The 18869-nt window shown below is 44.8% G+C and overlaps 3 protein-coding genes across 3 annotated transcripts; 1 reads left to right on the top strand and 2 right to left on the bottom strand.

Moving 5' to 3' along the window:
- Positions 1-63: 63 nt before the first annotated feature.
- Positions 64-3068, top strand: LOC120675839 (vacuolar protein sorting-associated protein 36-like). Its single transcript, XM_039957050.1, has 8 exons — positions 64-761; positions 840-1040; positions 1635-1728; positions 1814-1871; positions 2054-2123; positions 2327-2462; positions 2706-2790; positions 2868-3068. The coding sequence occupies exons 1-8, from the start codon at positions 126-128 to the stop codon at positions 2923-2925; spliced, it is 1338 nt and encodes a 445-aa protein (XP_039812984.1). The 5' UTR covers positions 64-125; the 3' UTR covers positions 2926-3068.
- A 392-nt stretch (positions 3069-3460) lies between these two features.
- On the bottom strand, positions 3461-6785 carry LOC120675840 (ADP-ribosylation factor 1). The gene is made up of 7 exons (XM_039957051.1): positions 6552-6785; positions 6041-6196; positions 5533-5603; positions 5239-5358; positions 4807-4925; positions 4358-4439; positions 3461-3822 (listed from the first exon to the last, which is right to left on the bottom strand). The coding sequence occupies exons 2-7, from the start codon at positions 6186-6188 to the stop codon at positions 3817-3819; spliced, it is 546 nt and encodes a 181-aa protein (XP_039812985.1). The 5' UTR covers positions 6189-6196; positions 6552-6785; the 3' UTR covers positions 3461-3816.
- A 7763-nt stretch (positions 6786-14548) lies between these two features.
- LOC120675024 (AP2-like ethylene-responsive transcription factor At1g79700) lies at positions 14549-18355 on the bottom strand. Its single transcript, XM_039956113.1, has 7 exons — positions 17946-18355; positions 17767-17849; positions 17522-17530; positions 16782-16879; positions 16175-16299; positions 15462-15538; positions 14549-15141 (listed from the first exon to the last, which is right to left on the bottom strand). Exons 1-7 carry the CDS (start codon positions 18191-18193, stop codon positions 14549-14551), a joined length of 1233 nt encoding a protein of 410 aa, XP_039812047.1. The 5' UTR covers positions 18194-18355.
- Positions 18356-18869: the final 514 nt, after the last annotated feature.

Below are 18869 nucleotides of genomic sequence, written 5' to 3'. Positions count from 1 at the left end.
ACATAGAAGGAACTGCGGCGGGGAAAAAAAACAAACAAATTGCTCTGTCCTGGTTATTCTTCCTCAAAGTTTGATGATTGGCCCGGCCCAAACCCACTGCAGTGCCGCACCAGATCACCGTCGCCATGTCCGCCGCCGCAGCCGACTGGCTGCCGTCAGCGTCCGTGACGGCCTCCGGCCGCCCGGTGCTGTCCGCCGGCGAGGTGGAGCGGAACCTACTCCCGCTCGTCGACCTCGAGCCCGAGGAGAACCCGCGCCTCGCGCCCCTCCGCGGCTGCCTCCTCGCGCTCACCTCCCACCGCCTCATCTTCCTCCACGAGCCCTCCCGCTCCGCGCGTGGGCTCCCGCTCGCCACCGTCGTCCACGCCTACCCTCCGCACCGCAGGCACAACCACAACCCCCTCCGCTCCCTCTTCTCCTCGTCCTCGTCTTCCTCGTCGCAGCACCACCGCATCCGCCTCCAGATCTCCATGCCGCCCGCGCGATCGGAGGTCGTCGCCATCGTAGTGACCTGCAAGGCTGACGTGGATGTCTTCTTCGGGAGGCTGCTCGAGGCCATCCGCGCGAGGGCCTGGGAGATGACACCCGCGGCTGCTCCGGCGAGCGGCGCCCCGGTGGCGGAGGGGGCCGCGCCGGCGGAGGACATCGCGATCCGGATGCCCGTTGTTGGGGTCTCGGGGATATTGCGAATGGAGCAGGAGTCGTGGGAGAGCGCTGGGCAGAACTTGCAGGATGCCTTCCAGGATCTCAACGCCCTCATGGTTCGAATTGCATAGCTATCATCTCAGATCGATTACCATGGTCTAATCTGAACTCAATTATTATTTTCCCTGGTCCAGAGCAAAGCTAAGGAAATGATGCAGCTAGCAGAGAAAATGAGGCTAAAGCTATTAACAAACTCATCAGCTGAATCAAATTCCAATGACGAAGAGATGGGTTCTAAGCAAGACATGCAGGATTTGCTATTGAGTGTTGGCATTGTGTCTCCTGTGACGAAAGAAACTGCTGGTGCTTTGTATCATCAGCAGCTGTCACTACAGGTAGCTTGCACTTGCTTGTTTATGCGGTTCCAATTTTCTTCATGTAAGAATTAAGTTATTACTGATCGTTAGCTTTATTTGGACTGCCAATTGGCTTTCGTAGTGCATGAGTTTTGTAAGTTGATGTAGGTTGGACCAAATATTCAGTTTAGGACTTCATCGCCATATGGCTTATGCACAGCATTATATTACAGTATAAACTGCTTGATAATCATGTCTTCCTCCATTCGCTAGGAACCTTAACTTCTATATGCCTAGGCCATTTTACCATGTGTCAGCTATATGCCTAGGCCATTTTACCGAATTTAGCCAAGAGCTATGGCTTTATCTTCATCAATGGGAAAAGGGTACATTACATGAGAATCTCTAGGATATTATCATTTATTATCACATCAATAATCAAGAAACTGTAAGATTCACAGTCTTGTATATTCAATTGCCAGGAAGGTAGGGATAAAAAAATTGTCCATGCCTTCAGAGTTTCCTTCTAATCTGGGAGACGTGGTTGCACATTCTCCTCTTCTCCTTAAGCTGCGCTATACTATGAGTTAGATTTGTTATTTATTAATGATTATTTTGTCCGTTCATTGCCAGCTGGCGGACTTTGTAAGAATACCGCTTGAGAAAGCAGGGGGTATGATGGCACTAGTCGATGTCTATTGTCTCTTCAATCGTGCCAGGGGAACAGGTCTTTGTTTTTTCTATTACTAATATCTAAATAGAATTCCCTTGGTACCCGTGTTCTGAAATCAGTTTTGTTTATTTTTTTGTAGAGTTAATCTCACCAGAGGATCTTTTGCAAGCGTGTTCGCTCTGGGAGAAAGTTGATGTGTATGTATATGGTGCTTTTGATGATTACTAAACTACCAAAAATCTCTAGTTTTCTGAACAGAATCTAAACATGATGGGAATAACAAAGAGTAGTTAGTTTAGTAACTTTCCAGCTGGCTCATCACCAGCCATTGATCACGGTTTTGATGTTTTGCTTATAGATGTTGATTTGTAATGAGCAGCCCAGTCATGCTCAGGAAATTTGACAGTGGAGTGAAGGTGATCCAGACCAAGACGCATAGTGATGAAGAGGTAAACCATTGCAACAATAAGTATTAATGCATACTGAATGGCCACTAAACCGCACATTGCAGATAATCAGAATTGACTCTGTTAGTGGGTTATCGTTAACCGCCACCACTATTTTCTGCACCTGTCTACATTTGTACTACCACTAGCATTGTTTTTAGCACTAGGCACTAGTAGGCGCTGATCTTTTTCCTCAACAAACATAGGTATTTGCAAGAATCTCGTCACTTGCTCAAAAGCCAGATGCTCTTCAGAAAGGGATTAGCCCAAGTGATGCTGCTTTTACTCTGGGAATTGCACCAGCTTTAGCAAAGGAGCATCTTCTAAATGCAGAAAATAAAGGTATGATATGGCCTATACTTACTCTATCCTAAATTATTAGTCGTTTTAGCTTTTCTAGGTGCATAATTTTTGCAATGCATCTAGATATATAACATGTCTAGGTGTATAGTAACATCAATGTATCTAGAAAAGCCAAAACGATTAATAATTTGGGAGGGAGGGGAGTACCTTTGAAGTATTTTCAATTTTGCAAGTTATGTGTTTGATTCAGAAATGAAACTTAACTACCACTGTTTCTCTCAGGCTTGTTGTGCAGGGATGTCAGTCCAGATGGATTCCGCTTCTTTGTCAATTTGTTTAATGAGATTGATGCCCAAAGTATTTATACGTGAGTAGGATCACACCTTGCCTCCCTGCAGGTTCCTTTTGAGAGATTATGCCTGTATTGATTTGTGTGTTTTTCAGGCAAAAAACACATGGACTGTACCACGCTTGGATCTCTGTTGCCATGGCGTCTCAGTGACACTGGTCTGATCAGCTGGAGCATATTGCTGCAACCTTTTGAAAACGTTTGATCAAAGTATTGGCTGAATATCCCACCATTGTGTATCATGTAACACACCTAAAGACGTGATGTAACACATTCATGTATTTTGTTGAATGAAAGAGAATTTGAGTGCGATGTACTCTCTCTCTCTCTCTCTCTCTCTCTCTCTCTCTCTCTCTCTCTCCTCTCTCTCTCTCTCTCTCTCCTTTGGGATTAGATTCATTAGAATACACGAGGATTGCGTAAGTGCTTCCTTCCATGTTACATAATGTAAGCCACGCATTCGGCAGGATCCAATCACTACGTGGTAGACTGGTAGTGTTGCCTTTTGATCTCAGAAACATTTAGCAATTCATACCAGGCACAGCGCTGAATTGGCAGAACAGAATGTAACTATGTAAGGCAGGCGTGTTGATTGCCATCTCCAAAAAGAACAGGAAGCATCTCAAAAGAACAGGATGTTTGCGGTACATACCCACCAAGATGCAACAGTGAGGGGCAAAAGTTAATGTACACTTGTACAAAGCATCTCGGATATGTGATCCAACAAAAAATCTAGCAATCCACATCTGGCATAGCAATGTATCGGCAAAGATCTATGGCAAAGTATGTAAATTTAATTTACCACACATCTCCGAATATAAGTACACATGATTGACAGAGTCAGTTCTGTGAAACTGGACAGGTGATAATACCGAGCCAAAAACAAAAACATACGAATCTGGCACTAGCCCCTCAAAAGAGAGCTAGTTTCTTTTTCTTCACAAACACCCACACTATCTATTGTAGATTGTATAATTATAATATGTAATAAGGCAGCAATAAGTTCAGACATCTTCCTCTTCCTGGGAGCCCTGCCGAAAAGCTTCAAGCCTGGGCAAACAGATGGAAAGAAAATACTGTCAGTTTCCAGCAACAATTTTTTGAAGTCAAGTCACTGACAGCTATAGCCGGTCATGTACAAGGAATTCGATGCTATGCAGAAATGCTAGTATGGTGTACAGGTAGTGTATAACAGAGGAAAATGTCTGTCCAAGATAGTTCAACTTTGTTCTATGCCTAACAAAACTGTTAAGACAGGCAGCTGGCCCCTTTGGTCCATGGGTGTCTTGCTGCACCAGGACTTTTGAGTCCTTTTACAAGCCTGGTTGATGGTTAGATAGGCGAGGATCTCCAGCGTTAATTCGGTTTCTATAAGCCAAACCCTAGGAGCCCTTGCCTATATATTAATCAATCTATTATCACCGTGTTCCAATCTCACTTACAGAAGCACTAAAATCCTGACTACTATAACAGAGCTACTATGCATGCCTATTTCAGCTTTGAACATATAATCAGAACAAGCCCAACATCTCATCGGAGTATTCAGGCAAAGCACAAACAAGTCATTAGCATACAGCTATCTTACCTTGTTGGCGATGTTGTTGGAAAGCCAATCAAGCCCCTCGTACAACCCTTCACCAGATGTAGCACAAGTGCTCTGGATGTACCTGCATTCCAGGGGATAGTTTTATTAATATTTGCACAGATATATCTTTAGATTCCAGAAAGGCAACAGTGACATTGACAATTATTTGAGGACTGTCAAATACAGCACTGCAATGTAGATAAAGATTCAGCCCAATCACAGTATCTCAAGTGGTGTGAATTAATGCAACATTGGTGGGTCCCAATGAAAAGATTGGATAATATTCATATATCTTCACATCCTATAGAAATGATAATTGAAACAAAAACACTTCAAATATACGATGTACTTTATACTTACAAAACATGTCCAATACAGACTCCAACAAATTTCAGAATGTCAGGGCAACTTCAACCATGCTATGTGAAGATGAAAATAAAGTTTCTTACCAGTGCCGCTGGCGCAGGGAATGCAGGCCAAGCTTGTCAGTAATTTCAGCAGCATTCATAGCATTAGGAAGATCTTGTTTGTTTGCAAACACAAGCAGCACAGCATCACGCAGCTCATCCTACAACATAGAAAGATATCTAAATCATTAGGAATTAGGTCAATTAGATTGGATAAAGGAGCAGAAAAGTTCTACCCAATAAGCACTTTGAAGGAAACAAAAATCTATGAATTCAGCAGCAGAAAAAAAGCATGCATCATAAGCTTGCTCAGAGGGCTCTAAGAAACTTTGTTTGGCAAGCCAATTTTAATATCCAAATTCATTATTGCAATATTCTTGAAACCAAAACTTCTTTTTTTGAAATAAATAAATCTTTTATAGACTGGACATTTGCAAAGTGGAACTTTTTACTAAAATAACACTAGCATGTTACCTCATTCAGCATCCTGTGGAGCTCATCCCTAGCCTCAACAACACGCTCCCTGTCATTGCTGTCCACAACAAAAATGAGACCCTGCGTGTTCTGGAAGTAGTGCCTCCACAGGGGCCTGATCTGTTTTGAGTTTTTGGCACAAAGAATCAATAAACAGCTAATCCACTGAAAGTTTTTTTTAGAAAATAATAATGCTATGGATCTTGACAGCAGAAACTATTTGCTAAGAGTTCAGATTATGATAGTCCATTTGAGATATAGCTCAATTATAAGCACATTCAACTATTTAAGTACCTTGTCCTGGCCACCAACATCCCAAACAGTAAAGCTAATGTTCTTGTACTCGACAGTTTCAACGTTGAATCCTGCAAATTTCAAAGATAAGCCACCCTGTAAGTTGTAGCAAATATATTTCATATTTTACCAATTTCAGATATACTAGCACGTGTTCTGTATGTCTTAACAAGTATTACCAATCGAATGTTCCTAAAAATATGATGTGTCCTTCAGAAGGCCTTCAGGTTTGTCAAGTTACTATTGTAACAAAACCTTTTTTACACGAAAATGAGTGAATGAAATAGAACAATGTTCAGGAATCATGATTGAGTTTGCTCGAGTTTTACATGGCTAAAACCATTATAATCGGATTACAGCAAACTGGGTAATTTTCTCAAACTGTCAGAAAATGTAAGCCCGAAATGTGAAATGTCACCATGTTTGAGTTTACAGTTCAGAAATTAAATGCGCTGTACAGTTACATCTTCCCGTGCAAAGGAGAGCATATGGTGGAAGAAGGGCTCACCGATGGTGGGGATGGTAGTGACGATCTCGCCGAGCTTGAGCTTGTAGAGGATGGTGGTCTTACCGGCGGCATCAAGCCCGACCATGAGGATCCTCATCTCCTTCTTGGCGAAGAGGCGGCTGAACAGCTTCCCGAACGAGAGCCCCATCTCTTCCTCTGCCACAACACAAGACCAAACAGGTTTCAGCCAACCGCGTACAGATCCACATCCACAGACACTCGCTTCGATTCCGACGCGCGTAAACAAGCACATCCCACAGAAATCCCGCAGAATGGATCCCAGGTCACGAGATCCAAAGCAAGGCGCGGGATCGAATCGGATTCGCGGAAAAAAAAAGCAGAGACACGCGAGGGGACATATATTCGCCAACGCTAGCGTGCAGCCGAAGCTGAATCATGCCATAGCGGGAAAAACGGCACCGCGATCGCCGGCCAAACGATCGGCGGGATCAGATCCGCGAGGGACGGGGCGGAATTCGTAACAGCACCAAGGAGAGGCAGGAGCACTCACCGAGACGGTGGCGAACGCCTTCCTCCTCCGCCGCCGCGCGAGCTCCCTCCCTCGCTCGATCCCCTTTGCCCCTGCGCCGCCGGGCTTCGGCGATCTGCGTGCGCGGATCGGCGGAGGCGGGAGCACCGGGCGGGAGCGACGACGCGAGAGAGCGAGCGAATGCGACGGGAGCCTGTGGCTGGCTGCGGCCTGCGGTGCGGTGCGAGCGGCTGGCCCGAGGCGGGCTGCGATAAAATAGAGAGGAGGAGCGCTCGCGCGGGGCCCGGCCGAATCGACCCGCGGCGGGCGGATGGAGCCAGCTCCTGACCGGGACGCTTCGCTGTGAGGCTGCCGTGTGGGGGGCTTCCAGGCATGGGCCCAAATGGAGGCTAGACAAAATGGGCTAGTGGCGTGTGGCGCGGTGCGGATTCGATCTTAGCCGCTCTTTATTCGGCGGGCCGGGAAGTGGGCAAGTTTGGGCCGTCTTTTTTATTTTTGTATTTTTTTTAAAAAATTTACAGAAATATATTTTTAGTTTTAGATTTTACAGAACTATACCTCTACCGCCCAGCAGGGGGTGGCAGGGGGCCTACCGCCCCCCTGCAGGGCGGTAGGCCCCTATATGTAAATAATTTTTTTTTGCGTAGAGGTCCTTGGCGGGAGCTTGCCGCCCCCCTGCCGGGCGGCAGGCCCCCTGCCACCAACTGGTGGGGCGGCAGGGGGCCTGCCGCCCGGCAGGGGGGCGGCAGGCTCCCACCCCAAATATAAAACTCCGCCCCTTCCCTCTGCGCCCTCATTTTCTGCCCACGAGATCCAGAGAGGGGAGAGGGAGAGAGGAGGGGTGAGGGAGGTAATTCCACCGGCGAAGCCCTGCCGGATTTTGGATCCAAACCGCAGGTAACCAATATTTGTCAACTTTGTCATTCTAGATTTTTTGTATATTTAATTTTATGATTAGTATTTTTTATTATTGTAAGCACTTAGGGTTCGGATTAGTGATTATAATTGAAGCCATAGTATATTTGTAGATATTAGATTAATTAAAATGAAGTCTTTGCATGGCCAGATATGTCGAGCAAAGTGGCATTTCAAGTTCATTACGGTGACTTCTATAGAATTACTCATGATTCCTATGGAGTAAATCTATCAGCATTGGAAAGAAGACAGTGCAGTCTAAATAAACCCCTAGAGAGGAGTTTTGAGTCCATACAGAAATGTCTTCACAAGATGTTCAATGTGAATCCAAAGACCCATTTGCTTACGGTTCATACCTTGACTTCCTGGGAAACTAATGGGGATTTCTGGGAGTTGATGCATATAAGTAGTACGGAAAAATGGCAACATTACATGCACGCAGCTCTTGAAAGTGGGTGGCCTCTCGCAATGGTAATTCAGATTCACCAGAAGACCGGTGATTTAGGTGAAGGGTCAACACACACAACATCTGACTGCAATGAAGAGATGAAAGAGGATAAAGAAGAAGAGAATATGCAAGCTCCAGAACCAGAACCACAAGGTTTAGCAGATGAAGGCGAGCGGATACCTGGAATTGTGGAGGACATGGAGAAAGAAGACTAGGACGCACAAATAATAGAGCAATGTGGGGACTCATCGGACGATGAGGACGATGAGCGCTTCCCAGTGCTAGGTGAATGGCGTAAAGAGGGTTTTGGTAATCTAGTGGTACAAGATATTAGATGTCCGGAGTTTGAATACAGAGTGAATAAGATCATACAAGGGGCAAAGTATCGTACCATTGAGGATGTGAAGGATGCTGTGAAGCTCTGGGCTGTATCTCTGAGGAAGGAATTCAGAGTACTGAAATCTAGCAGCAAAGAATACGAGGTGAGATGTGCAGATAGAGACTGTACATGGCGAGTGCATGCATACAAGGGAAAGTTCAAGACACACTGGGAATGTTCAATTGTTACACCACATACTTGTAGATTGACAGGTGTTGTGGGACATCATCGTAATATCACATCAACTTTCGTGGCTAAGAAGATGTATGGGGTGATTCTTGACAAAATGGATTATGAGCCTGCATTGATAATTAGGGACATTGAACAGAATTTCCAGTATGTGATCAGCTATGCAAAGGCTTGGCGGGCTAAACAAAAAGTATTTGAGATGAGGTTTGGCACTTATGAAGTATCATATGACAACCTACCTCGTATGCTTGAAGCAATTGTGCACAGAAATCCTGGAAGTGCTTTTGATACATACAGTGTACCGAGCTTGTCAGGGGGGCCAAGTATTTTGCTGCGAGCTTTCTTCTACATTGGAGTATGTGTGAGGGCATTCATTTATTGCCTTCCTGTTCTGTGTATTGACGGCACTTTCCTGACAGGGAAATATAAGGGAACAATATTGACGGCAATCGGAATTGATTGCAACAAGCAGATAGTTCCCATCGCCTTTGCCTTTGTTGAGAATGAGAACACAGAAAGCTGGTACTGGTTTCTTGAACGTCTGAAGATTCACGTTATTGCTGGAAGGCCTAATGTTTGCCTTATCAGTGATAGGCATGCAGGTCTACTTGCAGCTATAAGGCAGCTCCAAGAAGGTAGTCAATTTTCACCTCCTATATGGCCAGATGTTGTCAATAGGTGGTGTGTGAGGCATATGGCTGCTAACTTTTATGAGCGGTTCAAGAATAAGGATCTGATGAATTTGTTCAAGCGATTGTGCACTCAGAATCAGCAGAGGAAGTTTGATGCTTTGTGGGGTATAATTGATGACATAAGCCCTGAATTGCTTAAGAGCCAGGCCTCATCATCCAGCAGGAGACGTTCTACAGATTTATTAGTTGGACATGCTAAGCCATTTTCACAGTGACTTGATGGTGCGCCTAAAGAGAAGTGGTCGCTTCTGTATGACACAGATGGGAGACGTTATGGGATCGAGACGACCAACCATGCTGAATGTTACAATATGGTAATGCGTCGTGTTCGTGGATTTCCTCTTGTTGGAATTGTTGAGTTCATCATGTATGGATGTATAAGGTATTTTCGGGAGCGATACGCATCAGCCGCTCCCTTACTTAATGATCCAGGAGTGCATTTTTGCAGAAGGGTCAATGAGTACATGGAGAAAAAATTTGAAAAGGCTCGATTTCACTCAGTCATATCGATGGGCACAAAGGAGCAAAGATTTGAGGTATCATGCAGGGACAGGACCGGACAGGGTGTCCGCAGACAAAGGGTAATTCAAGAAGTTTTGATAACCATTGACGGGAGGGTGTTCTGCCGATGTCAGAAGCCAAATGTGCATCACTTGCCATGCTCCCATGTCATCGCCGCTTGTTCTGTATCTGGGTTAGATGCTGCTTCCTATGTTTCTCAATATTTCACAAAAGAAGCCGCAACACAGACTTGGTGTCATGAGATATACGGCATCGGCATTCTAGGCCCATTCACTCAAAAAAATCCCCATCCAATTCTCATCCCTGATGCAGCTACGAAGCGGGGCATAGGCTGACGGCAGACACGTCGGATCCGGAACGGAATGGACGAGTCCGAGGCTGGAAAAAAAAAGTTGCAACTTGTGTGGAGCGGACGGTCACACTTACAAGAAGTGCCCACAGCTTTTAGTACCCACTGCTGCTGCCGAGGCTGGACCTTCCGGGAATCCGACAGATGGATCAGCTCCACCTACAAGAATTCGCCGCATCTAGTTGTGCATGTAACAGCTTGCAATGTATTTGTGTGTACGAAACTAAATATATTATGTCTTTGTCTCGAATTTGGTTGTAACGAATGAAACCTTCAATGTAATATGTTATGTGGTATTTTGTTTAACGTTCTATTTATATTTCGTTCATTGTATCTTATGTGGTATTGTATTATAAATATAATCATTACAATCAAACATAGCAAACATATAAGTATTGCAATTAAAGGTACAGGCGTCCCGTCACAATTTACATCACAATCTAAAACTGATGTCCATCATATGTTACAGATCATGTCATGAAATCATCTAAATCGTCATCACAGTTGACAGATGGTGGTGCTGTAGGTGGTGCAGCATTACTTGACGAACCTCTCGACTTTCCTTTTCTCTCTTTTCTGGTTCTAGGTTCATGTACAGGGGGAGGAACATCAGGTGTTCGAGGCCATGATTTGGGGGCATGAAGTCATCCATATCGTCATCCCAGTTAACACAACTAGGTGCTCGAGGTGATGCAGCATGACTTGACGAACCTCCGGTCATCTGTTCTTGCGGAGGCCGAGAACTATCACCCGAAGATCTTTTCCACCTCCTTCGTCTAGTTTGCAGCATAATTCCACCGAAGATACATACCAATTTACGGAAATTTGGTATCGATTTGTTAATCAACTCCGTGTCCTCGGGGTAATCCTAGCATATAATTACACAAAAATTTTACTATTTCGTAAATATGGATTACAAATAACGGATGTGATTAGAATTAAATAAGAGTTACCTTAATGTGCATCTCATACACCTCTGGCCGCATCCATATCTTACAAGTAGTTTGTAAGAATCCAATAACATAAGGATGATTCGCTAGTTCACATACCCTCATGTATATCTTCCGACGTTCTAGCAGGTGTTCCTTTAAATCTTGCATTGTAATACCTCGAAACAATGTCAAATCTTTAAACTCAACTAATTTGGACAACACCATCTCTATCGTACCATCCGCTAATAGATCCAACTTCTTACTGATTAAAGACGTGTCATGATCTCAAGAAATATACTAGATTTTTCTTCGGTCCATGAAAATCCAACAGAATTGGAGGCAGCCATTGCCTTATGCTGCAATAACAATAAGGTACTGTCATTCTAAGTTTACTATTCTAGATTTCACTATCCAAAAACTAAATCTATTCTAATTCATAATTTTTTTAGAAACAATTCTATAATAGTTGAGAAATATTGGTTACCTGCGGTTTGGATCCAAAATCCGGCAGGGCTTCACCGGTGGAATTACCTCCCTCACCCCTCCTCTCTCCCTCTCCCCTCTCTGGATCTCGTGGGCAGAAAATGAGGGCGCAGAAGGAAGGGGCGGAGTTTTATATTTGGGGTGGGAGCTTGCCGCCCCCCTGCCGGGCGGCAGGCCCCCTGCCGCCCCACCAGTTGGCGGCAGGGGGCGGCAAGCTCCCGCCAAGGACCTCTGCGCAAAAAAATATATTTTTATTTACATATAGGTCCCTACCGCCCCCCTACTGGGTGGTAGGGGTATAGATCTGTAAAATCTAAAACCAAAAATATATTTCTGAATTTTTTTTGAAAAATACAAAAATAAAAAAGACGCCAAGTTTGGTTTGATCTGGGCTGCTAGTTGGATACGAGGCTTCAGGCGGCCCGCCCTAGCTAGAGGCGCTTTTTTCATTTTTATATTAAAAAACAAAATTTCAAAAATATATGCTGAATAGGGAAATTTTCAAAAATGCAGTGGGCGACAGGACCTAAATGTAAAAAAAATTTACATTTAGGTCCTGACGCACAAGGTGCATTAAACAGTGAATTCGTAAAATCGATATAAAATCATAGAATAATAAAAAAAAAATACAAACTCAACTGTTCTGGATTCTATGAAACAAGATCTACAACTTTTGTTACATAAAATTTTTCATTTGATCAATGTATCTTGCTCTATTTTAAATACCAGTTTAATGCACTTTTATTTAAATATCAAGATCCATTCATTGGATGTATGTCATCTTTGGCCAGAGTGTTGCATATGATGAGAATAGGCTTTTAAAAAATTGGTAGGCCCAGAAAACATTTATAGAATAAGTTTTTAAATTAGATCTTGCAATATATATAGTTTAAATGAGTTATTTATCCATGCTGCTATACTGAGTATTAGAAGCCATAACTTTTACAATACCATTATTTTATTTCCTAAGAGCTATAAAAAAAGTTTGGTAAATTTTAGATAAGCACAACTAGACCAAATGAATTATTTCAGATTTTTCTAGGTACAAGAACTATTTTTCTTGATTTAGATACATTGATTAAATGAAAAACTTTATGTAACAAAAGTTGTAGATATTATTTCATAGAATCCAGAACAATTGAGTTTGTATTTTTCTAATTTTTTGATGATTTTATATCGATTTTACAAGTTCACTATTTAATGCGCCCTGGGCGCCAGGACCTAAATGTAATTTTTTTTACATTTAGGTCCTGTCGCCACCCTGTCGCCCATTAGGGGGGGCGACAGGCACCCATTTTTGAAAATTTTCCTATTCGACATATATTTTTGAAATTTTGTTTTTTTAAATATAAAAATGAAAAAAAGGCTGGCTAGAGTGCCGCATCTTGTTCTTTTGACCGGTTGTCGAAATTGAGTCGGCTCCTTTTGGTCTTTTTTGTTCTTCTTTCTGATGACTCGTTCTCTTTTTATTCCCAAAAAAAATCTGGCTAGAGTGCTCTGGCGTGGGAACACTACGGGAATGTTTGGTGTTTGCTAGTCTAGGTAGACATTTTGCATCTCTGCCTGCACACGCATGGGCCGTTGATGAACCTAGAGTGCCCACCTCGGTGGCTCGGTTACTTCTAGGCAGGTGTTTTGACTGGCTACAATGTTCCTTGCTCCCTCCATCTTGAAATGTAGGGTATTTTAAGTTTTTACAAATGGATTATTAAGATAGAAAAAAGACGCATGTACCTATTATTAGTGCATTGTTCATTTACTCAATTGCTTAATTTTCAGTGTCCTCAACAAAATAAAGATATTAGCATGCCTTTTTTATTCCTCAATTCACCACAATTGATTTTTTTTTCAAAACTAGCATCAAAACCAAGAAAATTAGCATATATTTTTATTCAAAGAACTCTAGGATACCTTACATCTGGTACAAATTTTGAATTCTCTAATATCTTACTCCCTCCGTCCCAAAAAACAAGTCATCCTAGAAATTCTATGACAAATTAATAAAAGGGTAAAATGATCATGTTTGCTCCTATTTACTTTCTATATTTGACACTAATTGATTCTTGCATGCATATGCATTTTTTAAATAGGGTAAAATGATTTGTTTTTTTGGACAAATTTTGAATCCTAGAATGAATAGAATGACTTTTTTTCGAGACGGAGGGAGTAGATTTTAGAACGATATTCCAGAACGGAGTAAATATTAAGGTCATGTCTATATTCTTCTAACTTATTATAAACTGCTATAGCAGGAAGCTAGTTTATATTCAGTTTGTACTCTTTTTATATGCTGTGTGGTTGAATTGAAAAACCAGACTAAAAGTTAAGCTATTTAGATCAAGGGAAAATTCGATTCATGCCACCACAACTCCGTGAAATTGGGTTTCACGTTGAAAATCATGCCACTCAATGGCATGGATTTCAACATGAAATCCAACTTCGTGAAATTGTAGTGGCATGGATCCAACGGACCCTTAGATCAACTAGAGCCTTTTTGAACAGCTTTCTATTAGCTCGATGCAAACGAGGCCTAAGGGACCTTAAGCGTCCACACATGCATTCTTATCAAATCAACCACATGGAGAAGTCATTTGACACGAACACACATTCAAAAGCACACGAAATAGAGTAGCAGAAACATGTCATTTCAGTTGATCAGTATCTACAAGTAGCTAGCTAGCAGCTACTACAAGCAGATCATGTGCATCGCATCAGTCAGACCACACGAGCACTTGTTGCCACGGCATCCTACTTGGACAACCCGATACGGCAGCGTAGTGCGTGCGCCGTTAGCCGACAAGTTACAAGTTACAATGGCTTCCACAGTGGATCATCCCAAAAGCCCGAGCCCTCCCATTTTCACATGGAGCTCCCTTTCACATTCCCCCAAAGGCCAAAAGGATCGAGACCCGAGAGCGAGAGCCGAGAGCTGCCACGCCACCGCATTTACACGCCAAAAAAAAAACACATGCTTCATCGCCGGCAACACCTCGCCACCAAACCAAAATGCCACCCAACCCCCCAGGAACCGGCACGTTGGCACGTAACTACACGACCGGTGGATGGGAGGACCCGGAGGAGGGAGCGTCCGAGCGTGCACGCCCGCGCATCACCACCAGCGCCCGGACGCCAGCGAGCTGATCGCGGCGGCGGCGGGGGGTTGGACCTCTCCCCCCTGGCCCGGGCCGGCCGAGCCGAGCGCCTCGAACAGGGTCTCGATGTCGTCCTCGAAGCCCACGTCGTCCGGCAGCGGCAGGCCGCGCAGCAGCTGGGGGTCGTCGGACGGCCAGCCGAGCGCGCGGGCGCGGCGGGCGGGGTACCGGGCCTCGAAGTCGGCGGGGTCCATGCAGAGCGCCGGCAGGATCTCGGCGATGGCGAGGTCCACGTCGTCCGCGTCGCGGAGCACGGGGCCCGGCGGCAGCGGCGCCAGTGGACCGGCCAGCTCGTCTTCGGGCTCCGGCTTGGGCGTCAGAAGCGGCTCCGGAATCGGATCACCAGCCTTGGGCAGCAGCAGCGGTGCCTCCTCGTCGACGGGCTCGGCCTTGGGCTTCAGAGCCGGCTTCGGCTGGGCCTTGGGGATCGGCTGCTCAAGCTGCTGCAGGTAATCCGTGTAGCTGCTGATGTCGAAGTTGGTGATCGCGGCGTGGCCCCGCAATTCTAGAGCTGCGAGGTCGTAGGCCCGGGCTGCCTCCTCCTGGGTCCCTGCACGCAACGAGAGAAGATCCAAGGGACCAGCCAACAATTCAGAAGTACATTCCGTGGGCCTTCACAGAAGCAGCCAGCAGAAGAATGCAGATATTAGAATTCAGAATGCAGATATCAGAATTCAGAATGCAAAAATGCAGATATCAGAATTCAGAATGCAAAAAATGCAGATTACAGATTACTACTAGTAGTAATAGGGACAAAGGTATTGCCAAACGGATAAGAATGCTGAATGCAACTGTGTGGAATGATTTTGTAACAAAAATGTCGTTTCTTGAGATCAGTAGCAGTTGAAGAACAAGGAAAGAGACAGGTACCGAATATCCCCAAATAGAGGTACTTCTTGCAGTTAGCATAGCCTATCCTGGCCTCCCACTTGCCAATGCGGTGGTGCCTGCAAATCCAAAGTTCTCATCCGTTCTATCATTCGCCAAGAAAACAATTCCGACTTGCAGGAAGGGTGACAAGCGAACAACAAACATTTGCAGTTCAATTGAAGATAAGCGAGAAACTTCATCCTTGTTAGGCCCTGTTTAGTTCCCACCCCGTAAACGTAAAAAAGCCATAAACGCAAAAAATTGAAAAGAAATCTTACTAATTTGAAGTACTAAATAAAGTCTATTTACAAAAATTTTTATATGGTTGGGCTGTAAATCGCGAGACGAATCTAATGAGCCTATTTAATCCATGATTTGCAACAGTAATGCTACAGTAATCATCCGCTAATTATTGATTAATCATTGATTAATTAGCATCATTAGATTCGTCTCGCGATTTACAACCTATCTGTGCCAAAAGTTTTATAAATAGACATCATTTAGTACTTTAAATTGGCAAAATTCTCACGCAAATTTTTTTTTGCGTTTACATATAAAACGATCTAAACACACCCTTATTACCCTTAGTGACATTGCACAGCTAAAGAATCACTCGAGGAAGATGCATCGGCCAAAACTGCTGAGCCAGTGCTTGATTGGATGGATACAGAGATACAGGTGGTGGTGCAAGCCACGTGTGCGTGCGAGCTTACTTGGCCACTCCCCTGTACTCGGAGGCGCCTCTCGAGAAGGAGCTGCTCCTGCGCCGCAGAGCGGCCAGGTACGCCTCCCTGGTCATGCGCTGCATCCTCTCATGCTCGTGCCTGTACAATTCCAGCTGCATTTATCGTTCACAGAGAGAGCTTAGAATGGGAGTATGAATTAGGCCCCGTTTAGTTCGTTTTAACTGTAAACGCAAAAATTTTTTGCGTGAGAATCTTGCCAATTTAAAGTACTAAATGAAGTTTATTTATAAAACTTTTTGCACAGATAGGTTATAAATCGCGAGACGAATCTAATAATGCTAATTAATCCATAATTAAATAATAATTAGCGGATGGCTACTGTAGCATCAATGTTGTAAATCATGAATTAAGTAGACTCATTAGATTCGTCTCGCGATTTACAGTCTAACCATGCAAAAATTTTATAAATAGACTTCATTTAGTATTTCAAATTAGCAAGATTCTTTTTCACTTTAATGCGTTTACGACTTTTTTTGCGTTTACAGGGTCGGAACTAAACATGGCCTTAGCAGCAAAAGTACAGTACTGAGAAAACAGACAAGGAGAGATGCATGACACTGAACTCTGAACTTACCGGGAAGTTGAGTTTGCATTCTGAGGACTCTGAGCCCCAGTACTTGAGCGCTGCAAGATCGTAGGTGTGGGCTGCTGCCTCCTCATTGTCGAAAGCTCCTGCAGGATACAAGATTAAGGCTGTGTTTAGTTGTGTAGCTCCTGCCAAGATACAAGATTAAGGCTGTGTTTAGTTGGTGAAATTTTTTGGGTCTGGTTTTGTAGCACTTTCGTTGTTATTTGACAATTAATGTCCAATTATGAACTAATTAGACTTTCATCACGTCATTTACAGTTGAACTCCGTAATTAATTATTTTTTTCAACTGCATTTAATACTCCAAGCATGTGTCCGAAAATTCGATGTGACTAATACTGTAGGAAAAATTTTGGCAAGGCCTAAGGATTTGTATTCCTATGTTCTTGCATTTGTAAAGGTAAAGCCAGCTATGCATGTGTCCGATGGTTTTGTGCCATCGTTTCTGAATGTTCAGCATACAAGGGGACACACAAAATGCAGTCCTTTCAACTTTACCCAAAAGTAGTTTGTTCAGGGGAAAAAAATTTCACCCAAAAGATACCTTTTCCCCCACACTCGATTGCTCTTTTGTCGAAAATATTGGAGAAGCTAGTTGCAGGTTCGAAAATCGAAATCAATCCGAACAACACAACAAATTCCAAATAATTTGTGAATCATAGCATGGAAAAGTTTGTGAGCCTTTTCTGGATGTGAGACAGAGAGGATCTTGAGTTCTTGACTCACCAAGATAAACTGTTGGAGGCAAGCAGACCATCAGACATGAAACATCCGCACATCACACGGACGCCGAGGCAGCCGAGCACAAATCCAAACACGCAAAAATTCAGAAGAAACAGAGAACAATGTCAGGCATTTTGCTACAACTTCAGGCCCCAAATGATCAAATAAATGATTATGGGAGAGGGACCGGAGAACAAACAAAAGAATCGCATTTTTTCTTCAGCTGCACACAAGAACAAATACTTCACCTTGCCTGCCCTTCTTGCTCTTGGCCGGAGACCGAGCGTGCCTGTCCCACAGGTGGGCCTCGAACTTCCCCGTGGCCCGGTGCCTGCATCAACGAACACGGCGACGAGTCTCTCACTCAGAAATCACAAAGCTCGTCGCCGGTGAAGGGAAAGATGAAGCCTTTGGCCGATCATGCCACCTGGTGACGCCCCTGTAGATGGAGCTGTTCTTCCTGAGGATGGCAACGGCACCGCCGGCGGCGCCATTCGTGGCCCTCCTGCGGTTGCTCCTCTTCTTCTTGCCGCCGCACTTCGGCGGCCACGCCGCCGGCACGTAGCACGAGCCCGACGAGGACGCGGCGGAGGACACGCAGGAGAGCGAGGAGGAGGAGGAAGCCCGAGACGAAGGGGAAAGCGGGGTGGCCGCGGAATGCGGCCTCGTCGTCATGGCGAGTGGCCCAGGGTTTAGCCCGACCCGGCCGCGGTCTCGCTTTCTTGGCCTGTGATCGCTCTCCCTTCGCCTTTTGTTTGAACAGCTTGGTGGAAAACAGCAAGCGTGCTGACAGAGTGGTGTGGGTGTCTGCAGTCTGCTTACTACTACTAATGGGAAGAAGATCCGGGCCGGCCGGGGCAGAGCAGGTGAGCCTACCTATATGGAGGTGGAAATGGCTCACCACACCACTGCTCTTTTGGGGGAGGGATTAACCACGGATTTTTTTTTTGGGTTCGATTAACCACGGTTTGTTTCACCGAGAGCTGGCTAGTGCTGTACGGTGAAAAGCAGAAATGGTTACTGAAACAAAACCAGGACGGCCAGCTGGGCCCAGCGATCAGCGGCAGAGCCGTGCGTCGGTGCGTGGAGAGGACAGTGCGGGGGACTGGAAGGGTTGGAGCAGGGCTTGGTGGGTGCGCGCGAGACGCATCGCCTGCGTGGGTTTATGTGAGCGCCGGCGCGGTGACACTTGGCCCTGAGGCCACGGCGTCACGGCGAGGGATCTGAGCTTTTTGCGGTCAAGTCCTGGAGAAGTTTGGCGACTGTGCTGCAGGGACACGCACGGTCGCAAGCAGCCAAACAAGTCTCGTTACAGAATGAGGAGGGGCCGTGCTGCGAAATACGAGCTTGG

This window comes from Panicum virgatum, chromosome 5N, assembly GCF_016808335.1.
Source record: "Panicum virgatum strain AP13 chromosome 5N, P.virgatum_v5, whole genome shotgun sequence".
Taxonomy (NCBI): Eukaryota; Viridiplantae; Streptophyta; class Magnoliopsida; order Poales; family Poaceae; genus Panicum; species Panicum virgatum.
Note: the sequence above shows the minus strand (reverse complement) of the source record. Positions and strands in the feature narration are given on the sequence as shown.

Bases quoted from the DNA above. Each gene is read 5' to 3' on its own strand.
- LOC120675839 (XM_039957050.1), top strand. From the start codon at position 126: ATGTCCGCCGCCGCAGCCGACTGGCTGCCGTCAGCGTCCGTGACGGCC. The intron at 1,872-2,053 runs GTATGTATATGG...TGTAATGAGCAG, and splicing joins CTCTGGGAGAAAGTTGATGT to CCCAGTCATGCTCAGGAAAT. The intron at 2,791-2,867 runs GTGAGTAGGATC...TGTGTTTTTCAG, and splicing joins GATGCCCAAAGTATTTATAC to GCAAAAAACACATGGACTGT.
- LOC120675840 (XM_039957051.1), bottom strand. From the start codon at position 6,188: ATGGGGCTCTCGTTCGGGAAGCTGTTCAGCCGCCTCTTCGCCAAGAAG. The intron at 5,604-6,040 runs GTGAGCCCTTCT...TGAAATTTGCAG, and splicing joins CACTACCATCCCCACCATCG to GATTCAACGTTGAAACTGTC. The intron at 4,926-5,238 runs GTAACATGCTAG...TCTATGTTGTAG, and splicing joins TCCACAGGATGCTGAATGAG to GATGAGCTGCGTGATGCTGT.
- LOC120675024 (XM_039956113.1), bottom strand. From the start codon at position 18,193: ATGACGACGAGGCCGCATTCCGCGGCCACCCCGCTTTCCCCTTCGTCT. The intron at 15,539-16,174 runs GTAAGCTCGCAC...TTGGATTTGCAG, and splicing joins GAGTACAGGGGAGTGGCCAA to GCACCACCGCATTGGCAAGT. The intron at 15,142-15,461 runs GTACCTGTCTCT...CGTTGCGTGCAG, and splicing joins CCTCTATTTGGGGATATTCG to GGACCCAGGAGGAGGCAGCC.